We start from the raw sequence: 27,633 nt of genomic DNA on the forward strand, positions 1-27,633 counted from the left end.
ATATATATATATATATATATATATATATATTTGTTGACGCTATCTTAATGACCTGAATCATTTCTTTTATTTCAATCGAATTGAGGTTGAGAACCACTGGCCTAAATAATTGATTGATCAATCAAAAAAGTAATTATTAGTAGCAGCACTAATCAATAGTCAGTTAAAAACCTTCCATCACTGTGAGCCTATCCACTAAAATGCTGAAAATTGTTGCTGCACCCTTGAGTCCTTAGTTTCAAAGACAAATCATGGATAAAGATTCCAGAAGTTTATTTAGAAACCAATGATGCATTGTATGATGACTTTGCAGATGATGTTGTGCGTAACAGGTCACATTTAAACTGTGTTATAGTCTATAGTACAGAGTGAGGTTAATGAACAGAAGTGTGATTGATAACAGGTTGTCAACAAATTGTCTCTAAGGATGCCTTTCTGGGCAGACTTTCCAAGTTTCCGATCTCTATGATAATTGGGAATAAAAAAGTTCCACAAGGACAGAACAGAATTGACTCAGTGTTCTGTGACTGGATAATCATCCACAGTCATGATTTTAGTTTGGCTTTTAGTTTCCAATGTCAGTCTGCGCAAACCAGTGGTTATTGTTGCTGTAAAATCAGCCAATAAACTTCCTTTTTAGGACGGATAGAACATATTATGGTTCCTGAGAACTTCAGTGGACGTTTTAGGTCAAAGATTGTAATTGTTTCAGTGGTTTTTGGACCAGTCTATAGATATCATACAGTAATGTGTGTAATCTATACATCTCGGTCCCATAGTGTCACTACTGTACATTCCTTGATTCCACAAACAACAACAAATGCATGCAGATGCACTTTATGCCACATCCTTTTCTGAATATTCACTCCCAATTTTACGCTCATTGTGCCCTCTTTGCCTTTGCTTGTCCTTTCTACCAATATTGGATAACCATCTAATTTGTTCAGAGCTACATCTCTTATATCTTGATCCCCTTCTCCTCTTTCTTTTTTTGAATAATTCCTTTTGATGAATTCCTTGCTGGCCTTTGATCTGTGCAGCAGAATGCGAGTGTATTGACCAGGGGAAGCACATCAGATAGAGAAGGCAAACTCTTCAATGGAACTCGAGGAGAGTCGTGCGGCCTTGATCAACAAGGCAGTTGCATGAACAGAAAAGCCTACACATGAAAGGAAGCATGGAACAAAAGTCATTGACACACGTGCTGTGGAGCCTTTGTTTTGTAAAGATATGACAGAGAAGTATCATTTGATGCAGCACAGCATGTGGACAGCGTCACATTCTACTTTCTCCCATCTTTAACCTTGTATCCTCCCTGAAAAGGAGCACAGTCGATCTTCTTTAAGTGAACTCTGTACAGTTGCTGCATTGGTCTGCTCTGAAATATGTTTTTCCCCCATCCTATTGATACAGGGTGTCACTGCCTTTCAAAAGTGCATGTATCTGTTTTTGTTTGTATGCTGTACAGGAGAAGCTTAGAGCCCGAGCAGCAAAGGTGGGCTTTTGAAAACAGAGACCTGCGAACCTGCTGTTCTTTACCTCAGCATTGCTATTGGTGCTCTTATTATTTAATGTGTAAACGCAGCCCGCAGTGGAAAGGCTTTTGTTTTTAAATTATACACTAAGGCATGTCTCTTGGTGCATTATGCCGGAAGAACCCCTAAGAAAACTTGTGCAAACACACAGAGCTGATATTTTGTTTTTTACTTTATCCAGGGAAGATTTTCCGAGTATAAATATCCTCTTTCAGCACCATCCTGTGTCCATATTTATACAGTCACAGATATTCAGTACCTGTGAACAAAAGCCACAGTAAGCCACAGAGCAGCTTTAAGGGTTGAATACCTTGCTCAAGGGCACCTCTGCAGTATTTGTTAAAGGTAGAAGGAACATCTCTTGTTCACTTTCTCAGACATTTTCATGCTGTCTAGCCTCCTCACTAAGCAGGATTACAAAGTTATCTGGACACCATATAATACCCAGAACAGCTCCTCTTTTACTTGAGACCAAGTTTCCAGCTTTGAAGGGTGTTCCGGGTTTTACTCATCAAAGATATTCAGTCAACTCAGTAATCCTACTTTTTGAAATACGACCCCTGGACTCAAACCAGCAATTTTTCAGCCAGGAGCTCACTCTTCTAGCCTCTACAGTATACTGCTGGCTTTAAGACCAAAAGACATCGGAAAGTGTGTAATCATATGTCATGTTAGGTGTGTCATGACAATACCTCACTGGGAAGCAGTCAGTGTTGGTTTAAGATTTTCTCTCTTTTTCTTTTTTTTTTTAATTTGCCATGCTACTAAACAAAACACAGCACTGAAATACACAGCTGTTGTGCAGCGATTGTTTTAATTACTTTTGAAATTCAGGTTTAGCTCTTACAAATTAAACCTCAAAAGGCTTTGTGATAGTCTGTGCATGCTAGGTTGAGAAAAAGATAAAGACACTTTCATTGTGAACGTTTATAATTTAGTTAAAGCTATAATGGTATTCATGGAGTAGAAACTAAGAACTAGAATAGATCCAATGATGAACATCCCATGAGTGAGTGAAAAATAAGGAAATGTATACCAAGAAAGAACCCTTTTGTATTCTTATCCTAAACTGCTTTCTTTTGTGAGGTTTGCTTGAATACTTAAATGTACAAAAATGTTATAAATTGCTGGTTTCAGCCTTAGGAATTCCACCTGCTGATGAGGAGGAGCACGTTTGTGAAATTACATCACATTACAACTGACGCCCCTGAAATTGCAATATATGTCTGCATGTTCTGCTTTATGTGTGGGCAAGTTTCATTAACAAATTTGTTACGATAGAGTAAAAAGACGATGTCAGGCTTTCAGAAATCTATGACAAGTTTATCAGTGTCAGTAATGATTTAAAGGGACTTAAAAAATGTTGTATGCGCTGATTGCGCTTACGATCTATTGCCACTTTTAGATCTCTTCCTTTACTGAAGCTTGTATGTTGTTCCTCAAATGTAAGTCGCTTTAGATAAAATCATTGCCGAAATGAGTAAATGTATAAATATGAATATTTCTGTGACAGAAATATCATTATTGCGCATGACTCCGATGAAATGTATTCTGTGCCAACAAATTTGTTTGTACGAATGTGGTAGAGGTTACATCTGAAGTTGCTACCTCCAACAGTGCATCATTTCCTATGAAAACACAGTGTGCTGTGCGCTTTGACACAGAAATGCAACAGTAGTTTAAACTGTTGCGGCCTGTTCAGTAGGTGCATTTGGACACACCCTCCTTTACGCCACACGAGTCATTGTGCACATGCAAAAAATCAGGGGCAGCAATCTGACACTTGGATTGCCAGCTGTATGTTTTAGCTTTCAGTTGAATTTTTATCAGAGATGCATGGATGAAATATCTGAGCAGATGGCAGTTGAAAGCTATCTACACTAAGGTGCCCTACAATTTGTACAGTGTAACTAAATTGCATATCTCCCACCTATTCATTATGATAACAATGACTTTTGTGTGGAGTATCATGAACCTTGTCAGCCTCTTCATGGTGCAAAAGTGCTGGTGTGAATGGAAAATTCCTGCTTCATCTATCATCAAAAGGACAATAAAAACTTGATTAAAGATCACTACACAGCAGTAGTAATTGAATGTCAAATACCAATTACTTGTGAGACAGCTCTCACGCTCATTGTAAGACACTCGCTCATACACACGCACGCGCACACACACACATACACGCACACACACACATACTGCAATTATAGAATTGTATTAATGCCCTAATCAAGCGGGTGAGTGAACGCCTTGCATCTGCAAAATGCCAACTTTTCTGAAATGAATAACCCAGACTTCTTGTGAGATAGTCCACTGTGCATTTTGGAAATAATGGAGAAGGATTTTGAAAGGGTTTCATAAGCCCACAGGCGTTATCATTTTCTCTGCCCACAGAGGCTTATGCAGCCCAATTCAATTCAGAAAAAAAGAAAATCATGAAATCACCATAACTGGAGTTAATGGGTTGTCAGCTGACAACATGGTAACACTGAAAAGCCACCCACAGTGTGACCATGCCAATTTTCTGACCTGTCAGCTGCCCATTATTCTTAAAAAATTAAAAGTTACTTGTTTTTTCATTTGTGGCTCAGTCTATCACACATACATTTAAAAAAAAACTATATTACTTCTAGTCGCTGAAAATTAAAACAATATTTTAAATTGGAAATTCTTTTTTGGCCACCTCATTGTTCACCAGTAGTACATACTGTATTGACATTTCAAATAATTAAACCATTACAGATTTCTGGAAAAAATCCTCTTTTCCCCATAAAACTGCATAAACTCAAGCTATACTAACTCATATCCAATTAATTTACATATTTAAATGCTCCCTTGCTGTGCTTTGTCCCACATCAGGAAGTAAAATACACTAATGGATGTTTTTTGAAAAGCCTCGGATCTCAGAAGGATTTTTATAAGCAAAGAACAAAAGACAGCAAATTGAACTTGACTCCGCTTAACTAACCTTACGTGCGAGGGAGAGAGAAAGACAGGGAGAGAGAGGGGGACTACTGAAATGTCCCCAACAATAATTTTGATCAAACCATAATATACCTGACCACTGTTGTCTGTCACTGTGTAGTCAGTTTATCTGCCACACAAACGGTTAATAGCGGGAGAATAAGATGATACAGTTGTAGCTCTGTGTCTGTCCCCTCTTTGCTCCACCTGAAGCGGTGGTGAGCTGCACTTTATCCGAGGCGCTGAAATTAACATGAAATTAGCATTCCTGTTGCGTGAATCTGATGGTCGAAATTTTAGGCAGGGTGAAAACTACGGGGAAGCTCGGCTCCTCTTAACAAGACGTTAGCTCCACTGATGGATCATGCGATAATAGATTTCTATAGGCTATGTGTTTCTTTGACGATATACTTTTATGATTAGAGGAGCTGCTGTCAGTTCATCCTGAGTGTCGGAAGACTCAAATAATCAGTGATATTATGCTGCTGTACCTGTGGTTTCTGTGGTACGCGTATCATGTCCAGACATACAGAAAAGCCTCATGGAGCCACTGCCTAAACCCGACAGGAAGTCGGACATTTTGGATTAAATGGTCATTTTTAGCGATTTACACACTTTGTACTTTAACGAAGTCCTCTTAGGGATTTAGTTGGATAAACTTAAAAATTTCGCTGTGCACTCTAAACCCATTGACTATTAAGTTATTCAAACGGTTATTACAACTCAACCAGTTTGCCTGTTGCGTGTCATCGAAAATTGGTGATTTGCCATGAAGCAGGAAGTTGTTATAACTTCAGTACACATAATCACATCTGCACCAAATTGATAAGTGTAACAATAGTCCTGCAACACATCCACATACCAATATTCCCTAAAAGTCATAGCGCCACCTGCTGGCAACAGGAAATGACACATTTTACGCTGTAATGTACTACTCCTAGTGGGTTGGACGTATCAACTTCAAAACTATCCCAGAAAACCCTTAACACATTGATGAAGCCGTGATCGATGATTCGCCATGAAAGAGGACGTTGTTGTAACTTCAGTGTACATGCTGACATCTGCACCAAACTTTACGTACTTGATAACTGTCCCACCCACGAACACATCTACGTGCCAATATTCAGTTATAGTCATAGCGCCATGTGCTGTGCAGTGCCACAAAGGGGACGCAGGAAATGATGATTAACACTTTTGTGCAGCGTAAAAAGCACGTGGCAAATTCACAGCCACACCGGCAGAGCTCCAGAATCTGCAACGCGGCCACCTCACACCTCGATGTGCTCGATGTGCTGCGAGGGCCCGCCCAACGCTGCTTGCAGCTTTAATATTTTATTGTGACCAAAGACGACTTGAAGCATGATGCGAGTTAATTTGTGTTTTTACAAAGTCAGAAACACTGTACCCCCTTATTTTAAGTATCTTACCTTGCAAAGAAAGTCAAAAGGTCACTTTTTAAAAATATCATGCTTTATCACATGGGACATGCCTGGCGGTCTGTTTTCTCTTTTCACTGTTACATTCTAAAATCTCTTTCTACTTGTAAAAGTCAGGGGCAACGGATAGAAGGCAGCAGTTTAAAGTCACATCGGGGAGCTAATTACAGAGCATCTATCAACAAAGCCATAGTTACATATTTGCAGACATTGTTGCGGATGCTTCCAGCTGTGACAAACTTTTTCCATTTAAATTGCTCCAAATGACACCATGCACTTTCATCACATATGCTACAAGAGCCACATCTAATCAGGCAAAGACCACAAGCTTTCAGTACCAATTAGAGTTAATTCAGGGTCACTGATGTGTGGCAAGACAACAAGTCCTGCAGTAATGTTTTTTTTCTGCACTCAATGCAAAGAATCCACATTGTAGTTAGGTAGGATATTGTTTTCAACCATTAAACACACCTATTTTACTTGAAGTGTTAAGTGTTATTTAGCACAATATATAGCTGAGTCTGAAATATTCAAAAGAAAAGACAAACTAATGATTAGAAACTAGTTTTGCTTTCATTTGACAGTGATTTTATAACCATTTCTTATTCAGAATGTGAATGTTTCAGTACAGAACAAACATCAATGCCAACCTTGGTCACAACTTATTGAGGCTCCTTCAGTTGAATAAAACCACAGTCATTTTCTGCTCATTATAAATCCCTTAATATAATAGAGCAGCCACCACTAAGGAATCATCTACTATCCTTCAAATACTAATATCATTAGCTTAAATTTCGTGCCAAAATTATATGGACATTGATGAATTGAGAGCCAATATGTGAAGAGAATGATTCAGAATGCTCTGCTTTTCATCAACCTCTGTTGAATTTTTCAAACCGTGCATATCTCATTTTGGAATTAATTTCAGCTGTATTAGCATCTTTGTGGTAATAAATCCTCCCTCACACACAGACACACACACACACACACACATCAGGACCTATTGACTGCCAGCTAACGGTAAATGTGTGTGTGTGAAACCAATGCTGTCCTTGTGACAACTAATCTCCTCTTTCCTTTCCCTCCACCACATTGTTGATCAGTGTCCTGTTACTAAAAAGCCAACACAAAATGCCATGATTATGAGTTGTCAAATGCCAATTACCGGTAATTCAGCTCCCCAGTGTGTTGTGGATGAGACAGTCACTCAACGCCAGCCCACCTCTGCCTCTTCCATTCTCTTCCACGTCACATCTGAAGAATTATATCAGGGGTTCTTCATGTGTGAATGTCATGAGTGTTAGATTTTAATGGTTGTTGACCTGCTTAATGTTAGGGCTGCGTGTGAAATATATCAAGGCCCACGGTGATTGATATCATGATTTACTCACAACTCCAAGTATTAAACATTTGGAATAATAATTTGATTAATTGCTTAACAGCTTTTTTGTAGGAAAAGGCTCCCCCTAGAAAGTAAAATCAATATTTTTACATAAACAAGGGGTTACGCTACTTGTGTGGAGGGTGGTGTTGATAGTGATGAATGATTTTATGGTCTTCTAGTTCATTATTTTGGTTTTACAGCCTGCAACTTTACAGTTTTGGTTCAGTTTCACTGTCATCAGCCTCGTTTACGGCCTCAGCAGACAGTTCTAAGCAAGTTTACACTATCGGACAGGCAAAACTAGCAACTAGCTGGTGGATATTGTGGAACATTTAACATCTAAAGAGACAGATATTTTTCCAAGGAATTGGTGGAGATAAAAGGAGAGTAAACATTGGACTTGCACCAAATAAATGCTAATGTTTCTCCGTATCTGCTGATTGTGAAAATAGGCAACTCTTCGCCAACAAGTTTTCTGTATCAATGTCAGTTTTGTGTTCAAGGCTTGTTTCTTCTGCCCTCAAGTGAAATAATAATGTATTGCCGGTTTAAGCTTTAGCAACAAGATGTCTAGGGACAACCTATCTCACGACTGCCTACACAGGATCCTGGAAGTAACATTAATCTCTGATGTCTCAGAGTTATTTGGACTGGTATCTGTCACTGATGTCTTACCATCCATCCTCCTTCTACGGCTACTTCATGTGAAAATGTATTTGTCGTCAGATTGAAATTCTTCACATAAACTTACAACGGTGCCACAAGCTACACAGTACCAAATAACTGATTGTAATTTTCACTGCATGAATCTTTCACACCTCTTCTATCCCTTGTTAACAGCACAGTTATATTAGTGGCCTTAAGCGTAATTTATTCTTGATTGCCTTATACCCTCGACACCTGTCTCTCGACAAAAGATGGTATGTTTCACCCCAAACTGCGTTTATACTTGAGCGACAAAAGCTGGAGCACAGTGGAATTATTAAATGATGTTATCACAAAGTTAACCCTGTGTACCTGCAGGTTCTGCTAAGACATAAGTTTCTTCATTCCTGGGTGAAAACAGAAATGAATAGATCTTAAATGGCCAATTTTGTCTGTATATAGATGAGTCATTTAAGATCAGTATTTTCTATTTCAGGGCTATAGAGTGTGAATATTTAGTTATATCTAAAGTCTATAGTAGGTGCACCAAAGCGGCCGATCACACTGCCAGTTTTTAATGTATTACTTTAAATTCTCAACTGTTCAATGGTGGACAGATCTTTTGCGAACATAATATGAAGAAGTGAAATGGAGAGGTATCCCACAGTTTTTGTTAGCATTACAACATTTAAAGTATAATATGCATTCATGCCTACATGTGCCTGCCTGTGTAGGTCAGTCAGGTCTGGTCAGTACTCTGTGTGCTTGGTTTGGTCACAATGAAACAAGCTGTAATTCCCTGTGTCAAAGTATAAAAGATCCATAATTCTAAAGGAGCTGTCACGCCATCAGCACTTGTTTCTATTGAAAAGACTTCAGATACAAGTGTGATGAGTGACCAAGCATTAATTATGAGAGACACACAAGACATCTTGTGTCAAAATAAAAATATTACTTTTATGGAAAATGTTTGTCATTAATGGGTTACCTCATCACATGCAATTGGATGTAATTAACCTCTCCAACACCTGTTATCTTATTCAACAAGAAATGTATCCAATTGAGCACTTTACCACTGACAAACACAAACACTAATAATAACACTGCCATGACACAGAGGCTACCTATCATCTGATCTTCATCTGGACTCATTTCTGCACAATAATTAACGGTATCAGAAATAATAATATACTGAAAAGATATATCACCAGCAGTGTATGATGAAGCCAATTTTATGTTAAAATAAAAATCCATGCAGCACCTCCAGCTTTTCAAATGTGTTAATTCTTTCTATTTTAACGTTTGACAGCTGTTGGCAATCACCCAGATAAAAGCTGACATAACTGACATCATGACAGGCAGACAAACAAACCCAAAACAAAACAGCTGTGGTTCACTGGCCTCTATAAGTATGTGATTTGGATGTTAATGGGGATGAGTGTGCACCCCATCAGCATATTCCTCACGCTTTCACTGCATGCCTGTCTACATGGTGAAAGCTCTGCATAAACAGGCAAATGCCACAAGCCTCTAAATGTCAATTAACTGTGATTCATGTCTCCGGTGCATTGGAAGGGAAGCAGAGTGTGGCCATTTATTTAACCGCGTCCCATCTTGACTTTCCATTTACGTTTAGCTGATGCTCCAATCCACAGTGACTTCCACTGAGTACAACAGTAGAATAAACTGCAGATTGCATGATCATTGGGGTTGTGAGCAAATAATGGAAGGGTCTGAAATGATAAGGGTAACAATCAAGAAAGTGTGTGCTTCAGTAAAGTTGGGAAAAATACACAACTGGAATATAGGTATTAATATTGTCTCATAAATGAACTTTAGTTGTAGTTCCATAGTTTCTTAAAAGAAGAAAGAACTGCATTTTATGTGCCTTCTGTATCTGCATAAAGGAAAGAAAGACATTAATGACAAAAAGACAAATAAATCTTTATATCTGAATTTATTTTGAATATTGAAATATGTGGATGAAAAAATAAAAGAAGCAAAAATCAAAATTAAATTATTACAATTCCATTTAAAGTGTAAACATTCTGTACTTTCACCATCTATTTTTCTTAGTTAATTCAATTTGCCTAATCTTAAGCATAATAAGCTGCTCTTTTTAATCTTCTCCCATTTATCTCTTTAATTTCAGAGCTGCCTTGATTACTGAAACATTTGTTGAACAGTGTCCCCCACTTGCAGAATGAAAGGGAACAAGTTTTTATTGCGCGGGAACATTAAACCGATTTGGAAATTGCAGTATAAATTGTTAAAAACGAACTTTACAGAGATACTTCAATATGTTGGGGGACTCACAAATAAATAAAAAAAATAATGCAGACGTTTAGTCTCTATGGGTTGACCTCTGCTAGGTCTCCCATAATGAATCACTTTTCATTAGATCATCTCTGCCTCCAAAATGCGCACTTCTTTCAAACACCACACATTAATTCCCTAAGGCGGTGTTTATGTTAAAGGCCTCATTAGGTGCTGGTGTTTTGCTTAAGTAGCCTCTAGATGCTAACTTTAGCTATTGTGGGGTAAAGTCATGGTAGTTTGCCAGCATATGCATGCCTTCACACTAGGGGTGGGAATTGCAGTGTTCCACACGATACATGGCTCACGATAACGATAATATCACAATAAAGCAATTCTGCGATAATTGATAGTTCTGCAGCACACTTTTTTCAGTCTGTAAATTTAAACTACAGAACTATGAAAAATTATTATAAAAACATTTCTTTATAAAAGACACATAAAAATGCAAATTCACTGAATTTTTTGCTGAAAATACGAATTTCTGTGTACCACCTAAGTCTAAAATGTTCATCACATTATAGTGATAACTGTTCAGTGACATTGACACTGTTCAAGACACTGAAGTTATCAGCTCTTTGGTATTTCACACAGAGCACAGTATGTCACTCAGGATGTTCAGCATGTGAAGCAAAATGTGTATTTTATGTTAAGATTATATTTTCGCGATCGCAATGACAATGTCCATGCTAACATTAATGGGGATTCCCATTATATTTTAGCATTGAGCTAAACGTAACATTATCAATATTATGGCCTGAAATATCAATACAGTATCGTGGAAGAATGTATAAAGATATATTGCTGTATTGATTTTTTTTGGCACACCCCTACTTCACACCTAAATAACTTTAGATGGATAACTAGCAAACTCCATACTAAAAGTAAAGCATACATTCCAGATTATGTTCTCCAGACATAAATATGATTATCTATAGTTGTCAGATGAAGTTTAAAATGCATATATGTGAGTACTGAGATACTTGACCCTAAAAAACAACCAGCAAAACATCCACAAGTGGCAACATTTTTGCAAGAAAGGTGGTCTTGTAGGTCTGTAAGAACTATAAAAAGAGAAACTTTCTTCATCCTCATCCTTTTGCTCATCTCGTCTCTCGTAACCAGCTCTGTCTCCATGGGGCTTTTTGGAGTCAGGCTTTGAGGAAATGAATCATTTCTGATGTGATCCTCATGCTCTTTGCTTCCTTCCTTTCACTCTGTCAGTGTTTTACTTTTTTTCCCTTATATCTCTTTTTGGCCATTTTTAAACTTCCCATTCTATGTGGGCTTCTTTTATTCTTCTCCATTTTCTCTGGATTTTAGTCATTCTTCTGTATTCCCTCCTCCAGTCTCCCCCTGCAGCTCCATCACCTTCAGTCACTTTACTTTTTTAAAACTTCTTCTCTGTGTAACTCTTTTATTCTGTTGCATTTATCCTTCCCTATACATATTCTTCCATCTTCTTTTTTCTCGTTTCATTTTACGCTCATTCTGACTTTTCTTTTAGTATTTAGCTCTTTTAGTCTTTAACTACCTCATTTTTCTTTCTCCATCATCCCTTGTTCTTCTCTTTTTCCCTCTGGTTCTGTTTTTATTATTTTCCCCTGCGTCACAGACGAGATTTCATTGACCACTATGAATAACCCAAAGGTTCATGTGATTCATGGCTTTGGTGAGACTGTCTGGTGGGTGTGCTTTTGCAATGCAGCATGAATAGTTGTGTGTTGATGTGTTTAATTAGGGGAAATGAATCTTTGTTTGTGCACGAGAGAAGAAAAAAGAGAGAAGAAGAATGTGATGGAAGGAGATGCAAATAACGGAGATGAACTCTTGGCTCATTGCTGCTATTCTTGTTGATTCAGGCCGTGGAAAAACTCATCTGACAACCGTAGTCCCCATTTATGTGTTTTGCATGTCTGTGTATGTATGTGTATGTGCTTCTTTCTTACAGTGGGAATGGATAACTGGTTTGACAGCCCATTGTCTCCCTCGGGGTAGAGACTGTGGTTCAATGAGTTTGTCTCATATGCACACACATTACATCGAGATGCTCTGATTTATGCACACACACTCAGATGTACAGCAATCACACATGAGCGTACACCCCGACCCCCCCGTTAAGCATAAATGCATTTACAGTTCTGCTCACATGAGGCGACGTGTGGATGTATGTATGCTGTAAATCCAAAACAACCCAACAGTCTTTACGGCACACACACACACACACACACACACACACACACACACACACACACACACACACACACACACACACACACACACACTTGTTAGTGTGAATGCGTTTGAGCTGATTTGTAGGCTAAACCCCAGCCAGCCCATTCACCTCCATGCTGTGGCATGTAACATATTGTCCTAATCAATCCCTCGCACACTAAGAGGCTTTTTCAGTTGAACCACCCGGGGCTAGCTAGCAGTTAGCGAGTGCTTATCCCCTTTTCTTGTGGAGAGAGTAGGAGGCCTGCTCCCCGCAAGAATTTTATCTTTATAGCCGCAGAGTCTGGCTAAGAGGGCAGAGGCCGACGGGGAGGTGGAGAAGAAAAGACCTTGGTAGGATTTGTACCGGGGTCAGCAGGGGGTTCATGGAAGGGGTCTGGATCACTGCATGGGTGCCAGGCAGAGAGCAGTTTAAAGAGCAGGGCTTGGATTGAGAAAATAAAAGCAAAGCATCAGTGACTAAAATGAGCATCCAGAGGTTGCGATGAGGCTCATTGTGGCAAAATGACTTGATTCCAATGCATGAACAATTGAAGATTTTCAAAATGCCACTTGAAACCTCATATGACTGTATATGGAAGCTGCCAAACATATTGTGTTGCTGCCCTTGGACTAGAATGCATTAATAAAGGATTACAAATTCCCTGTTTAGCTCTCTCTGCTCTTTCCTCTTTTTGTTTTTCTTTCTTGTTCGGTTTGAGTCATTTTCTCTTTTTCTCTGTCTCATGATTACAAGGATTACAAGTTCATTAAAGTTCTTTAATTTCAAGAAATTGAATACAGCAAATGTATTTTGTTGGCTTAGTATATATAATTTTTTACAAGGCACAATTGCAATGATTTGTCTCACTGGTTGAGAGCTGCTTGTTGACAACTAATCCAAATAAAAAGCCGTGGCTGAGAGGCAGGGACAATTCATGTCAGCCGCTGACGTGCTTTTAATGAACACATTTTTCACAAGGTGGTGCACAACAAGACATGGCTAACATGCACTTCAAAACCAGTCAGGATCTAGGTGTGCTTTTGTAATGCTGTTGTTTGGCAGAATTTGTCCTGCTCAGGATTTCCTGCTGCTCTAAATTGCAAACTAGTCAGTATTTCAGTAGAAAGCCTCCAATGCACTTTCTGCTACATCAGTTTTATTTGTCAAATCCATCTGAAATTTAGTGGTAGCCTGGCTCTCCTGTGGAGTGTATTTGAATGTAGAGACATTCACACACAGAATTGGTAGCAACACTGATTTTTGTTTGGGGGGGAAAAATAGGGTGTCACAGCCACACAGTGACATTTATTTTACAAAGAGGTAAAACTTGAAAGTATAGGTTCAAAAGAAGTCTTGCAACAGTTGAGTCAGATGATCACAGAATAAGAGACGAATGTTAAGAAAAGTAATTCCACTCGTCCAATTTCAACTCAGTATTCTGAGACAGCCTGCAGGTCAGCAAGTACTGCACAGTGTTGAGACAGCGCTGGGCTCTAACCATCATCCTTTCATCTCTGTTTAAGTTTTAACGGATGGGGCAGTTCTCCCGGCTTGTTTTTGGTGAACCTGTGCTGGCCTGGCTGACCGGCCCTGCTCTCTCAATGCTGTTTTCCAATGCTCAAGCAAAGAGTTACAGGTGCCTTCCACTGAATTTTAAACAATTAGAGAAGCGCTACTCAAGCTGCTGTGGTGTTCCTAAAGGCTCGCCCCCTAGCGATGCCTCCTGGTAGACGAGCTTTACGATAATGAGGAGCGCCTAGCTGAAAGAAGTTGGCTAAGACTCTGCCTGAGGCTTGATATCAAAGGCTCATAATTCAATTTTTTTTCTTTCTCTTGAATGAGCTTAAATGTCTCTTTTTGCTTTCTTTGTCTCTTTCTTAATTCTTCCTATTTTCTTTTCTCTTATGTTTCTCTATAACCTTGTTTTAAATCATTCTAACAAAAACAAAATGAGTGGGAGGAAAAAACATCAATCACAGCCATTTTATTTAAATAACACCAGATTCATTATGAAATATTACTACTGCTACTCCACTGTTATCTGAGTGGTCTCTCTCTCTCTCTCTCTCTCTTCACTGTCTTAGTTCAAGTCCCTCTTTAAGTTTCAATGCAAACATGTTAAGTTATTTTATTAGTTAAAACAATATTGGTTTTGTGGATGATGTAAAATCTCCCTCTTTGTCTCCTTTTTGCTGTCTCCAGGTATCGGGACTCAGAAAGTGCGAGTTGAGGAGGAGCTAGAGGCGTTTCCCACAGAGTCTGTTGATCTGCGCTGCCAATTCATCGATGGAGGAGGCCGAACCAAACTCACACAGGTAGGAAGATGGAACACAGCTTTGTGTTTTTAGTAGCTTTGGAAGCACTAAAACTGAAAGTAAGATTGACAAGGTACTTATACCTTAAGATATATAGAGATATAATTAGACGACTGGTTTATTTGAAGGTCAAAAAGGTCAGTCTTTCTCCCATGACAGAAACAGCTACACTAGGTCCAAGTAAGTCCTAAATGGTCTTATTCACACTCTGTATGTGCATATTTTGGAAACAGAAAACAAGTCATTAAGTTAGTTTTAAGACACCTTAAGAATGAAACTGTCGAAATATTGTGTAATATAATGTTATTTAAATGTCCACAGAAGAGACTAAAAATGGCAGCAGACAAAAACATCCGATCTTCTCTTTTAGTTAAGTCATCTCATTGCGCCCTCTCCCTCTGCATTAGTTTAATGTCACCCAACTGGAGAATTAGTGCCACCAACCGTTTATATCAATAACCAACTAATAATATTTGTGTAAAAGTAGATGGAAGATGGAAATGAGTTTCAGAAAATTTGGTTAAAACTGCGCTACATTTTAATGGAAACTTGACAATTGTTGCTTAACAAGCAGTTCATTTACATATTAGAGTTCTTTACTGGCCAGCTGTATGGCTTGGTGACTGTATGCATGTGTGGTAGCTCATGGACGTGTTCGGTTTAGCTTAGCATAAGTATGGAAGCAGGAGGGGAAATGGTTAACTGGTATTATTTAAAATGGGATGATTGCGCACATTTTCAGACAGTCAAAGGCATTCATTGTGTTGCACTTGTTTGTACACACAGAAATTGACAGAGTAATCATATACAGAATGAAAAAAGCGAGCTTAAGAGCTTTCAACCTGCATACTTTCTCACCTTCTCTCAGCTGGCCAGTCAACTGCTTGTGGGATTGTCAGTTTTGGAAAGAAACAATGTCAACATGTGCAAATGATTAACCTTAGGTGACCTGAACACTGAGCTGTCTATCTTCAATTTTCACACACAGCTCATTTCACTTTACATACAAGCTGATTCTTTAATCCAAAGCAACTTACAATTGCTATATACAGTTGGTCAGAGGTTGCGTGCCTCTGGAGCAACTACAGGTTAAGACAGGTGAGCGCACACGGCAAGTAAATGAGAACTTCTGATTATTTGGAAGTCAATTAATTTTATCAAACCCCAGGTGACAGCGTATTTGACACCACCTGAACTGTTCTGATGTACTGTGAGAACCAAGTAGACTAAATCCAAACACTATGAGCTGTTTGCTAGTTCAATTTGATCCTTGTGTAGTCTGTCCTCTTCTGAGTTGTGGATGGAATCAATAGGCAATTTGTTCACATATAAAAACTGAAATTGCTAAATTGCCCTCTACAATATCTCTACAATCTACAGCTAACGAGGGAGCCTCATCCACTAATTTGTGCTGACATTTGGGTTACATTCCATCTTCTTCTTAACAACCTTCAACCCTCTCTACCTTCTCCCTCCCTTTCCTGTAGATGTCATAAATGTAATAGATGTTGGCTAAACGTGTATTGATGAACTTTAGCCAGCAGTTTGTATTTAACACTGTCACTTTGAAAATGGAAGAGAACAAAATCAATTTGGTATAACATACAACACAGTATTCTCTTTCTTGTGGTAGTCTCATGCAGCCATAACAGTTATCAATATCTTTGATATATCACAAATCTAAAGAAAAACGCCTGTAAGATGAATTTCTCTCAAATTATGTTTTTTAAAAGGCTGATCATTGAGACAGTGTTTGCAAGTCTAAGACCTTTAATATCATCTGCAAAAGATTATTGGCTTCTTATTTAGAGAGCTTTAAATGAGTTTGACATTTTGCTATTATAAGCAAAATTATTTCAGGTTTGAAGGAAGATAGAAGAGCACAAATACCAATATTTGTTCAGATAAATGTCAGAAATGATGGTGTATGCACTGTATGTATATGCATATACTGCTGCTGCAATCTATTTCTGTAAACATGACTTTTTTGCATTATTAAACGATCTGTTTTTTAAATATGAGATGAAAGGGACAGGAGCATGCTGGTGTTCTGAAAACAATGGAAAGTTAGTTATTGTAGTTTAGCTCCTGATTTCTGCCGACTTACCAACACGGTCATCAGTCGGACCTGCAGCACTGGCTATGACACATCTTGTGGAGGCAATAAACATGCTTTAAAACCCTTAGAGACCATCATACAAACTACATAAGAACAATCAACCCCATACATTTCATTATCTCCAAAGTCCATTGCAAATAAATGTCCATCAATGTGCTTATGAATCACAGAAAAATAATCCCCTTATGTTTTCTTCAGCATCAAAGTGATCAGAGGCAGTTGTCTGTACACTGCAAAAAAGAACCACTAGTAGCTAATTCGGCACACTTTCAACTAGTTCTGGATATCGATCGAGCTTTGAACTTTTTGTACGCAAGGTGGAGCCCAAATAATTGGAAGAGAGACTGATCCTCGCCGTTTGTGAGTTTCCAGAATCTATTACTAAAAAGGACATCAACAGGAGGGGATTCGCATGGCAGAGCATCCCCGTAAAACTAGACAAAGTTATGTAGCCTATAATTTTAACTTAAGTTAAATAGGCTACAGCTGTGTAGCGCACAGAAGCCGTTGCCATGGTTACTCTCCATAGAGCACCTGCCGTTCACTCGCGGAGCGCTTGTCTCCCTGTCTGATCACCGGAGCAAAGAGCGACCCCGCGGGGCCAAGCGACTATGTTGTGATTTTAGAATGTTCCTAAGACCGACATTTTCCCCAATACTAATCAGCATGCAGTGCGTAGCTCTCCACTTCGCTATGGCATTTGATCGCTTGTCTTGCTTTTGTTTTTATCTACTTCTCCCACATGCTGCATCCAGCGTAGTCTGCCGAAGCCTCCCTCCACTTCTTGTTTGGGTGGATGATTTGCTGGCTGATCAACATCCCACCCCTCCTGTGACCCATGGTTTGAATGTATGTGTATTCAGAGCCAGTGAGCAATGGACTTTCAAAAAAATAATAATAAAAACTGCGTTAACGTGAGATAAAATAATTGTCGACGTTAACTGATTAATGTGTTAACGTGATAATAACGCTTTAACGTGCCCAGCCCTACTTTTAACCCTGCCAATTTGCCAAAATGAAGACAAATACAGGCTGAATAACAGGGCTCATGTTATAGCCGACAGTGTAACTGAATCAATGTCAACATCATATTTCCTGTTCAAGATTCCTCTCCAAGCTTTATGGTTGTTGGAGGGGAGGACACAGTTGTCTCAGTTTTGAATAAGGGAGACCCACAGCGTCTGCATTTGACGATCATTTGTGAACAATTAGTCATGCTTTTGAATTCAAAGTCAGATTCCTGCACACCTGGATCCCTGATTTTTTTTTTTATTGTATTAAGAAATTGCACTCCCATTGTTTTTTTTTGTAAACAATAACCACTAGCTTTCACAAACTCTGTTCTTACCAGGTGTCTTGGATATGGGAACCTATTGATGGTCAAAGGGACAACATTGCTGTCTACCACCCTATCTATGGACAGAGTTTTCCCAACTTGTCCTTCAAGGACCGAGTTGTCTTCCTCCACAACAGTCTGGAGAACCCGTCCATTAGGATTTCTAACCTAAGAATGTCTGATGCCGGCCGTTATACTTGCGAGTACGCCACTTACCCTTCTGGAAACGAACAAGGGACAACCGCACTCATCATGCTTGGTGAGTAGAGATGTAATGTGTCTATGTAAGATTACATAGACCTTGTTTCTCTAACAGAAACAACAAGCTGCTGTATATTTCAGACATAGCATTTAGCTTTTCAGGTTTTTATCAAAAAAGGACCATAAAGGGCTAGAACACCAAAAGGTCAACAAGTATTTTCACTTTTCTGCAAAAGAGGACCATGCTTCAAACAGGCTTTCGAAAGCTGTTCTGCTACGTCAGTCTTGACAAGCAGCTCCCCAGCCATCTGCTTATCGCTGCTTTCTATAAAAGAGGTTCCCATTGGACCCAAAGCTTAAGAAGAAGCAATTTAATGCATTTGATGAGTATTCTCAGGGTATGTCCTGTTTAGATGCAGAATGAAAAACAAGAAGATGGGGGAGAAAGATTCTAAATCAGAATTGGCACTATATGTAAAGCATCACACTTTATATTATAGATACACTTTTCATTTAGACAAATGTGTTGAAGTGATTTGATCAGCAGGCAGTCTGCAAACTGGAAGTCTTTGTTCCAGACCCCTCTCAGGTTCAGCCAACATATTTTTAAGCTCGTTTCACTATTGAGTTTTACTTTGTTTCAGTAAATGACTATAATTATTATTATATTAAAAGAAAAACCTGGATTTTCAACAAGTGATTATGGTTGTTGATGCAACTTCCATGTTGAATCGCATTTAGAAAATGGATGTATATGTGCAAAAAGCAGATTAGGCTCACTTAAATGGCTTGTAGTAATTTATTTTCAAACAGTATCTGGGTCACTTGATCACGACGTGTTTCGGCACAGTGACACCCAGAGGTGACAGGTTAGCATCCCTTTTGCTGTTATGTAATTTTTTACTTGTTGCTTTTGTTGACTTGCTCAAACAACATTGTATTGTACATTGTATTATCCTGGTGAGTGGTTCAGAATAAAAGTAATTTAATAGATGCTCTGCAGATGTTGACTTTTGCCACAATGACAATAATAGCCATTATGCAGTAATGTTTTTACACAATTGCATCATATTGGTCAACCTCTTGAACCTTTTGACATATTTGAACACTTAAACATTTAAATTAGATTAGAGTTAGGTTTGTTTTGATTATATGACCGGATTAATTACTTTATAAGGACCCTTATTGTGATAATCAGTCAAAGACGATTAGCATAATCTGGCCATAGACAATTCTTGTGCATGTAAATGTACACAGTAGCAGTTGCATACAATCATTTGACATTTCCCTCTCAGGAATCCTGCTTCATACTTCTATTATGATTTCTATTATTCTATCACACTTGCAGGAATTGTATCAGGATGTATCAAACTATGAGGTGGCCTCCCCAAGGGGGTGCAGGAGATTTGAAGGGGGGATGCAGAGGGAGAGACTTGAGGCAAAGACCATGTGTGAGGTGACAGAGACAGGTGCAATGCAATATCCTGAAAACAACGAAGTAAGTTACTGTACTCTGGCCTGGTGATTTGATACACAGCTCATGGTGGCAGTTAGGGTGCTTTAAAACCAGTTTACATCAAAGATCACACTCCTTCATGCATTCATAATGCCGTCACAACACACAGATGTACACATAATGTATATATTTTTATATTCATCTAACTTACACTTTCTGATTATTATGTTTGACGTCCAGCAATCCATTCAGAAATCATAGGGAAATGATTGCCTGAGAACCTGAAAATTTCCCAAGTATCAAAGTAATCCACTGACATCTGTCTTCACATCCATGGGTACATTGCGAACAGGAACAGCTAATAACTAATTCAGCAATCATTCAAATTTTCCATAATCTAAAAGAAATATAAGCAAAATGTGCCTCAATTTGTAGCCCATTGCTAACTCCTGTTTTAGTACTGACCTCTACCAAGGTCAATTGTCCAATCTTCAATAATAGACTGCAAATCTGCCAGGGCAACCACTATATACTTTATGTCTATTAGAATTACAGTATGTCAAAATGGGGTTGTGCCCAACTGAAGCCTCATCCTCTCACCTGTGCATTTATTATGTACTATGCAGAGGTTGGAAAATCTGGAATTCCAGATTCATTCAGGAAAAATCACATTCTGATTGATTGTTTTTTTCTTTTATACATACCTGCTTCATTTGTTTCTCCAGTGATATTTGAGGTAGCCGCCATGTTTGGTTGGATATGTTGTCACCGCACACCATTCACTGTAATTAAAACAGTAACAAACATGAGCGACAAATTCAGCTTGTTTTGTTATACAATTTGCCTATATTGCAATGTTAACGAAAGTGAAAAATAATTAGTGTATGGATTCTTCTTGTCAAAATGGTTCTTAAATTACTGGAACACTGACACCCTCCTCTACCATACATATACAGATATTTGTCCTGTGTTGAAAGTGTGGGGACATAATAAACAAAGCTCAAACAATGTGTGTGTGTGGGGGAGGGGGATAATCAGAATGTGGTTAGACACTATACACCTGCTAACTTTTTTTCTCTGCACAGTTTAATTCCCAATTACCAACAGGCTGAACCATTTAGAAAATACAACCCACAATGTGAAATCTGGATAACTGCTTAAAGTTGCCTCACTGTTTTGATTTTTGAAACTGAGTGGATGTTTTGTTACTGTTAGCAGCTGACGTATCCTGTTTATAATCAGAGACAGCTTGTGTTATTCATCCACCCACATGTCCTCCTGTTTGCACTCCGCTTACAAATGAATCAGATGCATGGTGTGTCTCTCGCAGTTAACAGCACACAGGCGGCTTCATGCTTGAATGCAAATAACGATAGTTCCCTTACTGTGCTTACAGTATATGGCCTGTAGCATCAGTACAATAAAGAGCTCATACACTCAGAGCTCCTATGATAATGGCAGGCTCAAGGGACGATCTAAGAGGATGCACTTTGAACTAAAACACTGTATTTACTGAAATCACATTCTGTGCAGTTTAATGCAGTCCGCCTGGTGCTTTTTCCTTTTTTTTTTCATATGAGTTTTGTTTGGCAGGATGAGATTTGGGAGACATTTGAGACCTTTTTTCCTTTTTCCTGTACAAATTGGGTGCAATTGCATAATATTTTATTTATCTGATCCCAGTTCACTCAAAGGAATAAATGAAAGAAAGCTGCATTTCTGAAGTGTGGTGAGTGACACTGTGTAGTTGCTGCCTCAAATGAGGGTTTGGGGATTCCTTATCTGCTACACTAAACTACTACACATAGACAATCCTTTAAGTCACTCTGGAGACACTGTAAGCAGGCAATAATTAAAATTAATTACAGTACCTCAATAATTTAAGAGGTGAAAACTGCACCAACACTTGTAAGGAATTGGATCTTCATCATGGTCATCCATGACTGATGAAGGCCACAAGCCGAAATACAGTATGTTGTTCTTTATGTGTTGCTGGAGTTTTAACCTCTTCTGACTTTTTCCCTTCTCCGAGCACCTTGGAAGGGGGTGAGGTTGTTACAGAAATCGCGGCTCTGCTATCCCAGTTGTTGCAGCCAGTGTGCTTAATGAAAAAACGTGTTTTACAATTCCTTTTGTGCTCCCCCAGCTGGGCCAGTAATGTTTTCCACATAAGTAAACCTTCACACAACAATAAAAAATGCACTGTGGAAGCTTCCCTCACATAGAACAGAGCACACAGGAGATGCAGAACTTGGCTGTATTGTAGAGAAAACACGGTGAGATATTTTGGCGCCCTTGCAGATGAATGGGAGCTAAGCCTCCTAAACTGCTGCTCCTGGCACAAAGCAAAGGGAGACTGGGAAATACCTGCTGGAAAGCTCACTGAGTCGCCTTTTGTCTGGAGTTACACCAATTCCAAGCTCTCCGCGACAGATACTGGCGAACCAAGTGTCTCAAAGTCATTGGAAGACAGTCATATTTTACCTTATTGGATATAGAATCCATATGAGCCTATCACATTAAAGCTTATTGAATCCACAACTGCTAGCAGCCAATCATATTACATCTTATTGGATATAGAATCACCAGCACCCAAATCATATCACAACTTATTCAAGTATGAATATATAATCCTGACAGCCAATTGTATTATAACTTATTGGATACAGCACCACCGCCAGCCAATCTTATTACCACTTATTGGGGTGTGAATCACTCACTTGGCAGTGAATGATACCATATAATCTTAGATGGGGACCACTGAAAATGAATGGTCGCCAATTATACTGCAACTTATTGGAGATAGTGTAGCCAGCAGGACAGAAATACAATTGCAGGTGAGGGAGAGTCTGGTGGATCAGGAGCCTGTTATAAGTGTTTTAAACCCTCAGAGTTAAAAAAACAAAAATAAATAGTTCTCAATGTTTTGAATTTGAAGAGGGAGACAGTGAGATTCCAGAGGTTAGAGGAGTGGACTACAGACTGGAGGGTCACTGGCTGGAGTCCACAGAATGAGAGTGAGTAATTTGGAGTGCAGCATCTGCAAACATTTTTATTAGGGTGGAGTTGACCCTAATGGGTGGAGCCAATTTATTTATTTTTTCTGGCAAAGTAACTTTAATGAAGCCCAATGAAAAGGCAACAAGCAGACAATAAAATGAAGAATAGCAATGTGGCCTCTTCTTTCAAATGCAGTTTAGCCACAAACCATGTCCTGAATACGCACCATATTCTAATTATTTTTTCAAGGACGTATTAAGCTCCATCTAGAAAAATCACAATATTGTTTCACTTAAGTATACAGTACAAATGTAATTATTATGTACATGAACCACCATTTGATGGTGTGTGTATATATATAAAAAAAATGCCAAGAATCATTCTAAATTACAAACTTTTTCAGTATGGGGGTGATAGGTGTTGATATGTCCCACAATATACTTTATTATAGCAGGGAAAGAGGTATGATGGCATGATCTTAATGAATGAGAACATTAAGTACTGCCAATTTGGCAACAGGGAATACCAGGTTTTTATTGTTGTTCAACTCAGCTAATGAGACTTTTTCTACCTATGGGGCAGCTCTGCATCTTAAAAACGTTTGTATGACTAAAACGTCTGTTTTATATATATTCTTGCCAGTGAGCCACCTGCTGAACAAAGGAAAAAATTAATGCTCTCCTCTTCTTCGACATCTGGTGTCCAGGGGTTCCTTAGTAAAACATTATAACCCTGATAGTTCCAGTCAGCTGCTCAGTGGCCAACAGCAGTAAGAATATTGTTTTCCCGATAAACATATTGTTCAATATGTTTATTGGTGCTTTTTTGTTTTTCAAAATATTTATATCTTAATTTAATTGAAATATATTAACTTCCATAGTTACTGACATCCTCAGTTAAGGAGGACCTTTATGCCACAAAAAGATAACCTAAAAATAACAAATGTTTCTGTGTACCAACAACTGTGTTGAATTGGAACAGCATCCCCATACTTTAAATTGCTGAGTTGTTGATAATAGAAAGGGTAAGTTTAAAAGAAAAATGCCTTTACATTTGCCATCAAATATGAATGCTGAATCAGTCAACATGCAGTTAAATGCCGCAGCATAAAGATTCTTGAATTGCAAGGCCTCAAGGTGCTTTTTGTATCTGTATTCAGAGGAAAGTCTGAGGTGGTTTTAGAAGTCAAAATTATCTTTTCAATTTTTAGTTTTTGCAAGTTGTGACTTTGTAAATTATTCTTTTTAGACACTTGTGCTCTCAAGCTTAAATTAGCTAACTTAGTCTCAAACTTAAATTAATGCATTTTGTCAACATTCTAGCAGCCAATAATGGGTTGTCATAACAACACACAGACAACAGAAAAATTGCAGTATAAACTATTCCTGTGTCCCTTGAATATTCATGTATTGTTAACAGTTGAGGAATATGTAGAGAGCCAAACAGATGTTTTTCCCAACATTGTCTGGAAATATTCAGCAGCAGTGTGTCAAGCTGAGAGAAGATGTTTACGAACCTGGGCAGCTGGTGAGACATGAATTCCACAAATTTAACAAGATCCAGAAGCTTTTATTGATTTTTGGCTAATGTATGCAGCAAAGTAGAAAATAAAAAATATGTCACTTGGCTTCATTTTTAAGGGTACAGCAGTGAATAAATCCATGTTTAGAGAGGGAGGAAACACTGATATATGCCGCCAGCCAATGCTGCTGAAGCCAAATATGTCTGCTCTGCAGGCTCAGTTTCAATGTTACCAGACATCATTTGGTGATCCTACTTCATGTGGAAAACCTTGTTTATCACTGGTGACATATTATAGGTTATGTAGGCAGTATGGAAGATATAGATGGTTTCCATTTTGCACTTGAACCAATGGAGTTCAAGTATAGGCTAACAAATTAATCTTCAGAAAGTGGCCATGTTCACTTTTTCTCTCTTTTTTTTTTGTCTGGGGAAGCCTGCTTGGGATGAATTTTGAAACATAGGGAGATGGGTTGATGGATGACATTGACAGGCCGTGGCAGTGTATGAAAATGTCAATAAGCAGCATGTCAAAGTTTCACTTAAGTTAGACTTTTGAACGATCAAATAAGAATAACTGCTACAACCATGCTAGCAGCTTTGTGAGGCTGTAATTAGGCACAGCTGTGATTTGAGCTAAATGTTAACATCACAGTGCTAACATGCTCACAGTGACAATGGTAACAGGCTCTTAGTTTAGCATAAACATGATGTGGATTTCATCAGCCTCTAAAATTTGTACAGATTGCTTTAAACAGTTTCGAGAGATAGACACCGCAAACTCGGATAGGAGATGATTCTGGGTGAAATTTGGTTGATTTAAGGAAGTAAATGGGTCAGTTATGGCTATGGCAAGGAGGCTTTGGTCCAAAAATGCCTCATCTCTAACTAACTGCATGCAAGATACTGTATGTGCAGCATTTTGATACTGGGCCAAGAGCAACACACCACTTGTAATCTGCTTTAGAGTTGGGGTCTTGAAAAGGCTACAGTGTGGCTGGGATCTGGCCCAGTTCTGCACAATATCAAGGTTAAGTTGGTGTCCTTGCAGCCAGTTAGCAGCAATAGCCTCATCACTGTTATTGCATTGCAGAATGTGGGTCAAATGTAAGTATTAATGTGGGTCAGTACTGAACTTCACTAATTTGCTTTCTGGGTGTCTGGTTGGTTTTAACACAAAGTCTGTGACTATGACAGATGTCAGCTGTCCTGTATGAATGCCACCTTAATTCAGCAACAGCCGGCTTCGCACTCAGTTACAAATCTTCGCACTTGGCAAATACTCCCGGCTTGTTTATGATTCAAATTGGCAATCTTCCAGTCACATGCCTTGTTCTGTAAATGCTGCCAAGGTGAAAAGTAAGACCATCTTCAGGTTCAAGTTAGGGCAAGCATCTTGCCATTCTGAAAATATGTACCAGTCACAGGGACAGTGTTTCACAGCTAATGTCTCTCTGAAGGAAGGCACGCAAATGGCCCTTACATGGAAATTTTAAATTTTAAAGTCTAATTGTTTCTAGAGTGCAAATAATATCTCCATATTGTAATCTACAAATGTGAGTGGGAGTTCATGACTGCAATACTTCTGTTATAAAAACCACAGTCCTTGGCTAAACACTCATCAAAATGCAATTTGAATACCTAAAACGAAAGCATGTGGTGAATATGAATATTCTACAGAAATGTGTTCACCTTTTAAGCTTTCTAAGTGCTTGGTTTTATAAATCAAACACACCTCATGCAGTTAACGGTGTTAGGAAAATTCATGTAATGCATTTCTTCTGTCCCTCTGTCAGTCTCTTGCATTCAGCCTGTTGATACTACCATGGGGGAGGGGTGCAGTGTTTATTCAGCTCCATTAGCATGGCTTTCCAGTTGCCATCTAATTACTCTGTACTCAGAATGCCTCAGACCGATGTGGGGGGTAGCAGTGGGCTCAATTGGATGCAATGTCACGAAACACATCAGGGATACTCCCGACTTGTTAAAGCCTGCAGATCAATTCAAACCCCTTTCTGCCACTCTGTAGTTCCCTCTCTGTCTATTTCAACTCCTCTGTCGTCCTTCTTGTCTGTATCTTCTCTCCTCTCTTTTGTTTATCTCCTTCATGTCTGAACTCTCTCCTCTCGTCTCTCTTCGTCTCAGCTATCCAAGTCTATGCCTGCCTTGTTTTACCGTTGTCCTAGTATACATCAGATTTCAGACTACAGTGGGGAAAAGTATTTGATACACTGCTGATTTTGCAGGTTTTCCTACATACAAAGCATGTAGACGTCTGTAATTTTTTATCAAAGGTACACTTCAACTGTGAGAAACGGAATCTAAAACAAAAATCCAGAAAATCACATTGTATGATTTTTAAATAATTAATTTGCATTTTATTGCATGACATAAGTATTTGATCACCTACCAACCAGTAAGAATTCCGGCTCTCACAGACCTGTTAGTTCTTCTTTAAGAAGCCCTCCTGTTCTCCACTCGTTACCTGCATTAACTGCACCTGTTTGAACTCGTTACCTGTGAGGAGATCAGGCCAGAACTACACGGCAGGACCTGGTCAATGACCTGAAGAGAGCTGGGACCACAGTCTCAAAGAAAACCATTAGTAACACACTACGCTGTCATGGCCAACAACCTCCTTCCCTCAGTAAGAGCATTGAAGATGGGTCGTGGCTGGTCTTCCAGCATGACAGCGGCCCGAAACACACAGCCAGGGCAACTTAAAAGTGGCTCCATAAGAAGCATCTCAAGGTCCTGGAGTGGCCTAGCCAGTCACCAGAACTGAACCCAATAGAAAATCTTTGGAGGGAGCTGAAAGTCCGTATTGCCCAGCGACAGCCCCGAAACCTGAAGGATCTGGAGAAGGTCTGTATAGAGGAGTGGGCCAAAATCCCTGCTGCAGTGTGTGCAAACCTGGTCAAGAACTACAGGAAACGTATGATCTCAGTAATTGCAAACAAAGGTTTCTGTACCAAATATTAAGTTCTGCTTTTCTGATGTATCAAATACTTATGTCATGCAATAAAATGCAAATTAATTATTTAAAAATCATACAATGTGATTTTCTGGATTTTTGTTTTAGATTCCGTCTCTCACAGTTGAATTGTACCTATGATAAAAATTACAGACCTTCACATGCTTTTGTAAGTAGGAAAACCTGCAAATTCAGCAGTGTATCAAATACTTG

General features: G+C 38.8%; 1 protein-coding gene across 3 annotated transcripts in view; it reads left to right on the forward strand.

Annotated features, from left to right (window-relative positions):
* pvrl2l (PVR cell adhesion molecule related 2 like) overlaps window positions 1-27,633 on the forward strand; it is a 291,646-nt gene that overhangs the window by 109,515 nt on the left and 154,498 nt on the right. For all 3 annotated transcript variants that reach the window (XM_046059707.1, XM_046059708.1, XM_046059709.1), the window contains exons 2-3: window positions 14,701-14,813; window positions 18,284-18,527. In XM_046059707.1, coding sequence (XP_045915663.1) covers window positions 14,701-14,813; window positions 18,284-18,527 — 357 coding nt within the window. The remainder of the gene's footprint in view (window positions 1-14,700; window positions 14,814-18,283; window positions 18,528-27,633) is intronic.

Source organism: Micropterus dolomieu, linkage group LG09 (genome assembly GCF_021292245.1).
Source record: "Micropterus dolomieu isolate WLL.071019.BEF.003 ecotype Adirondacks linkage group LG09, ASM2129224v1, whole genome shotgun sequence".
Lineage (NCBI taxonomy): Eukaryota > Metazoa > Chordata > Actinopteri > Centrarchiformes > Centrarchidae > Micropterus > Micropterus dolomieu.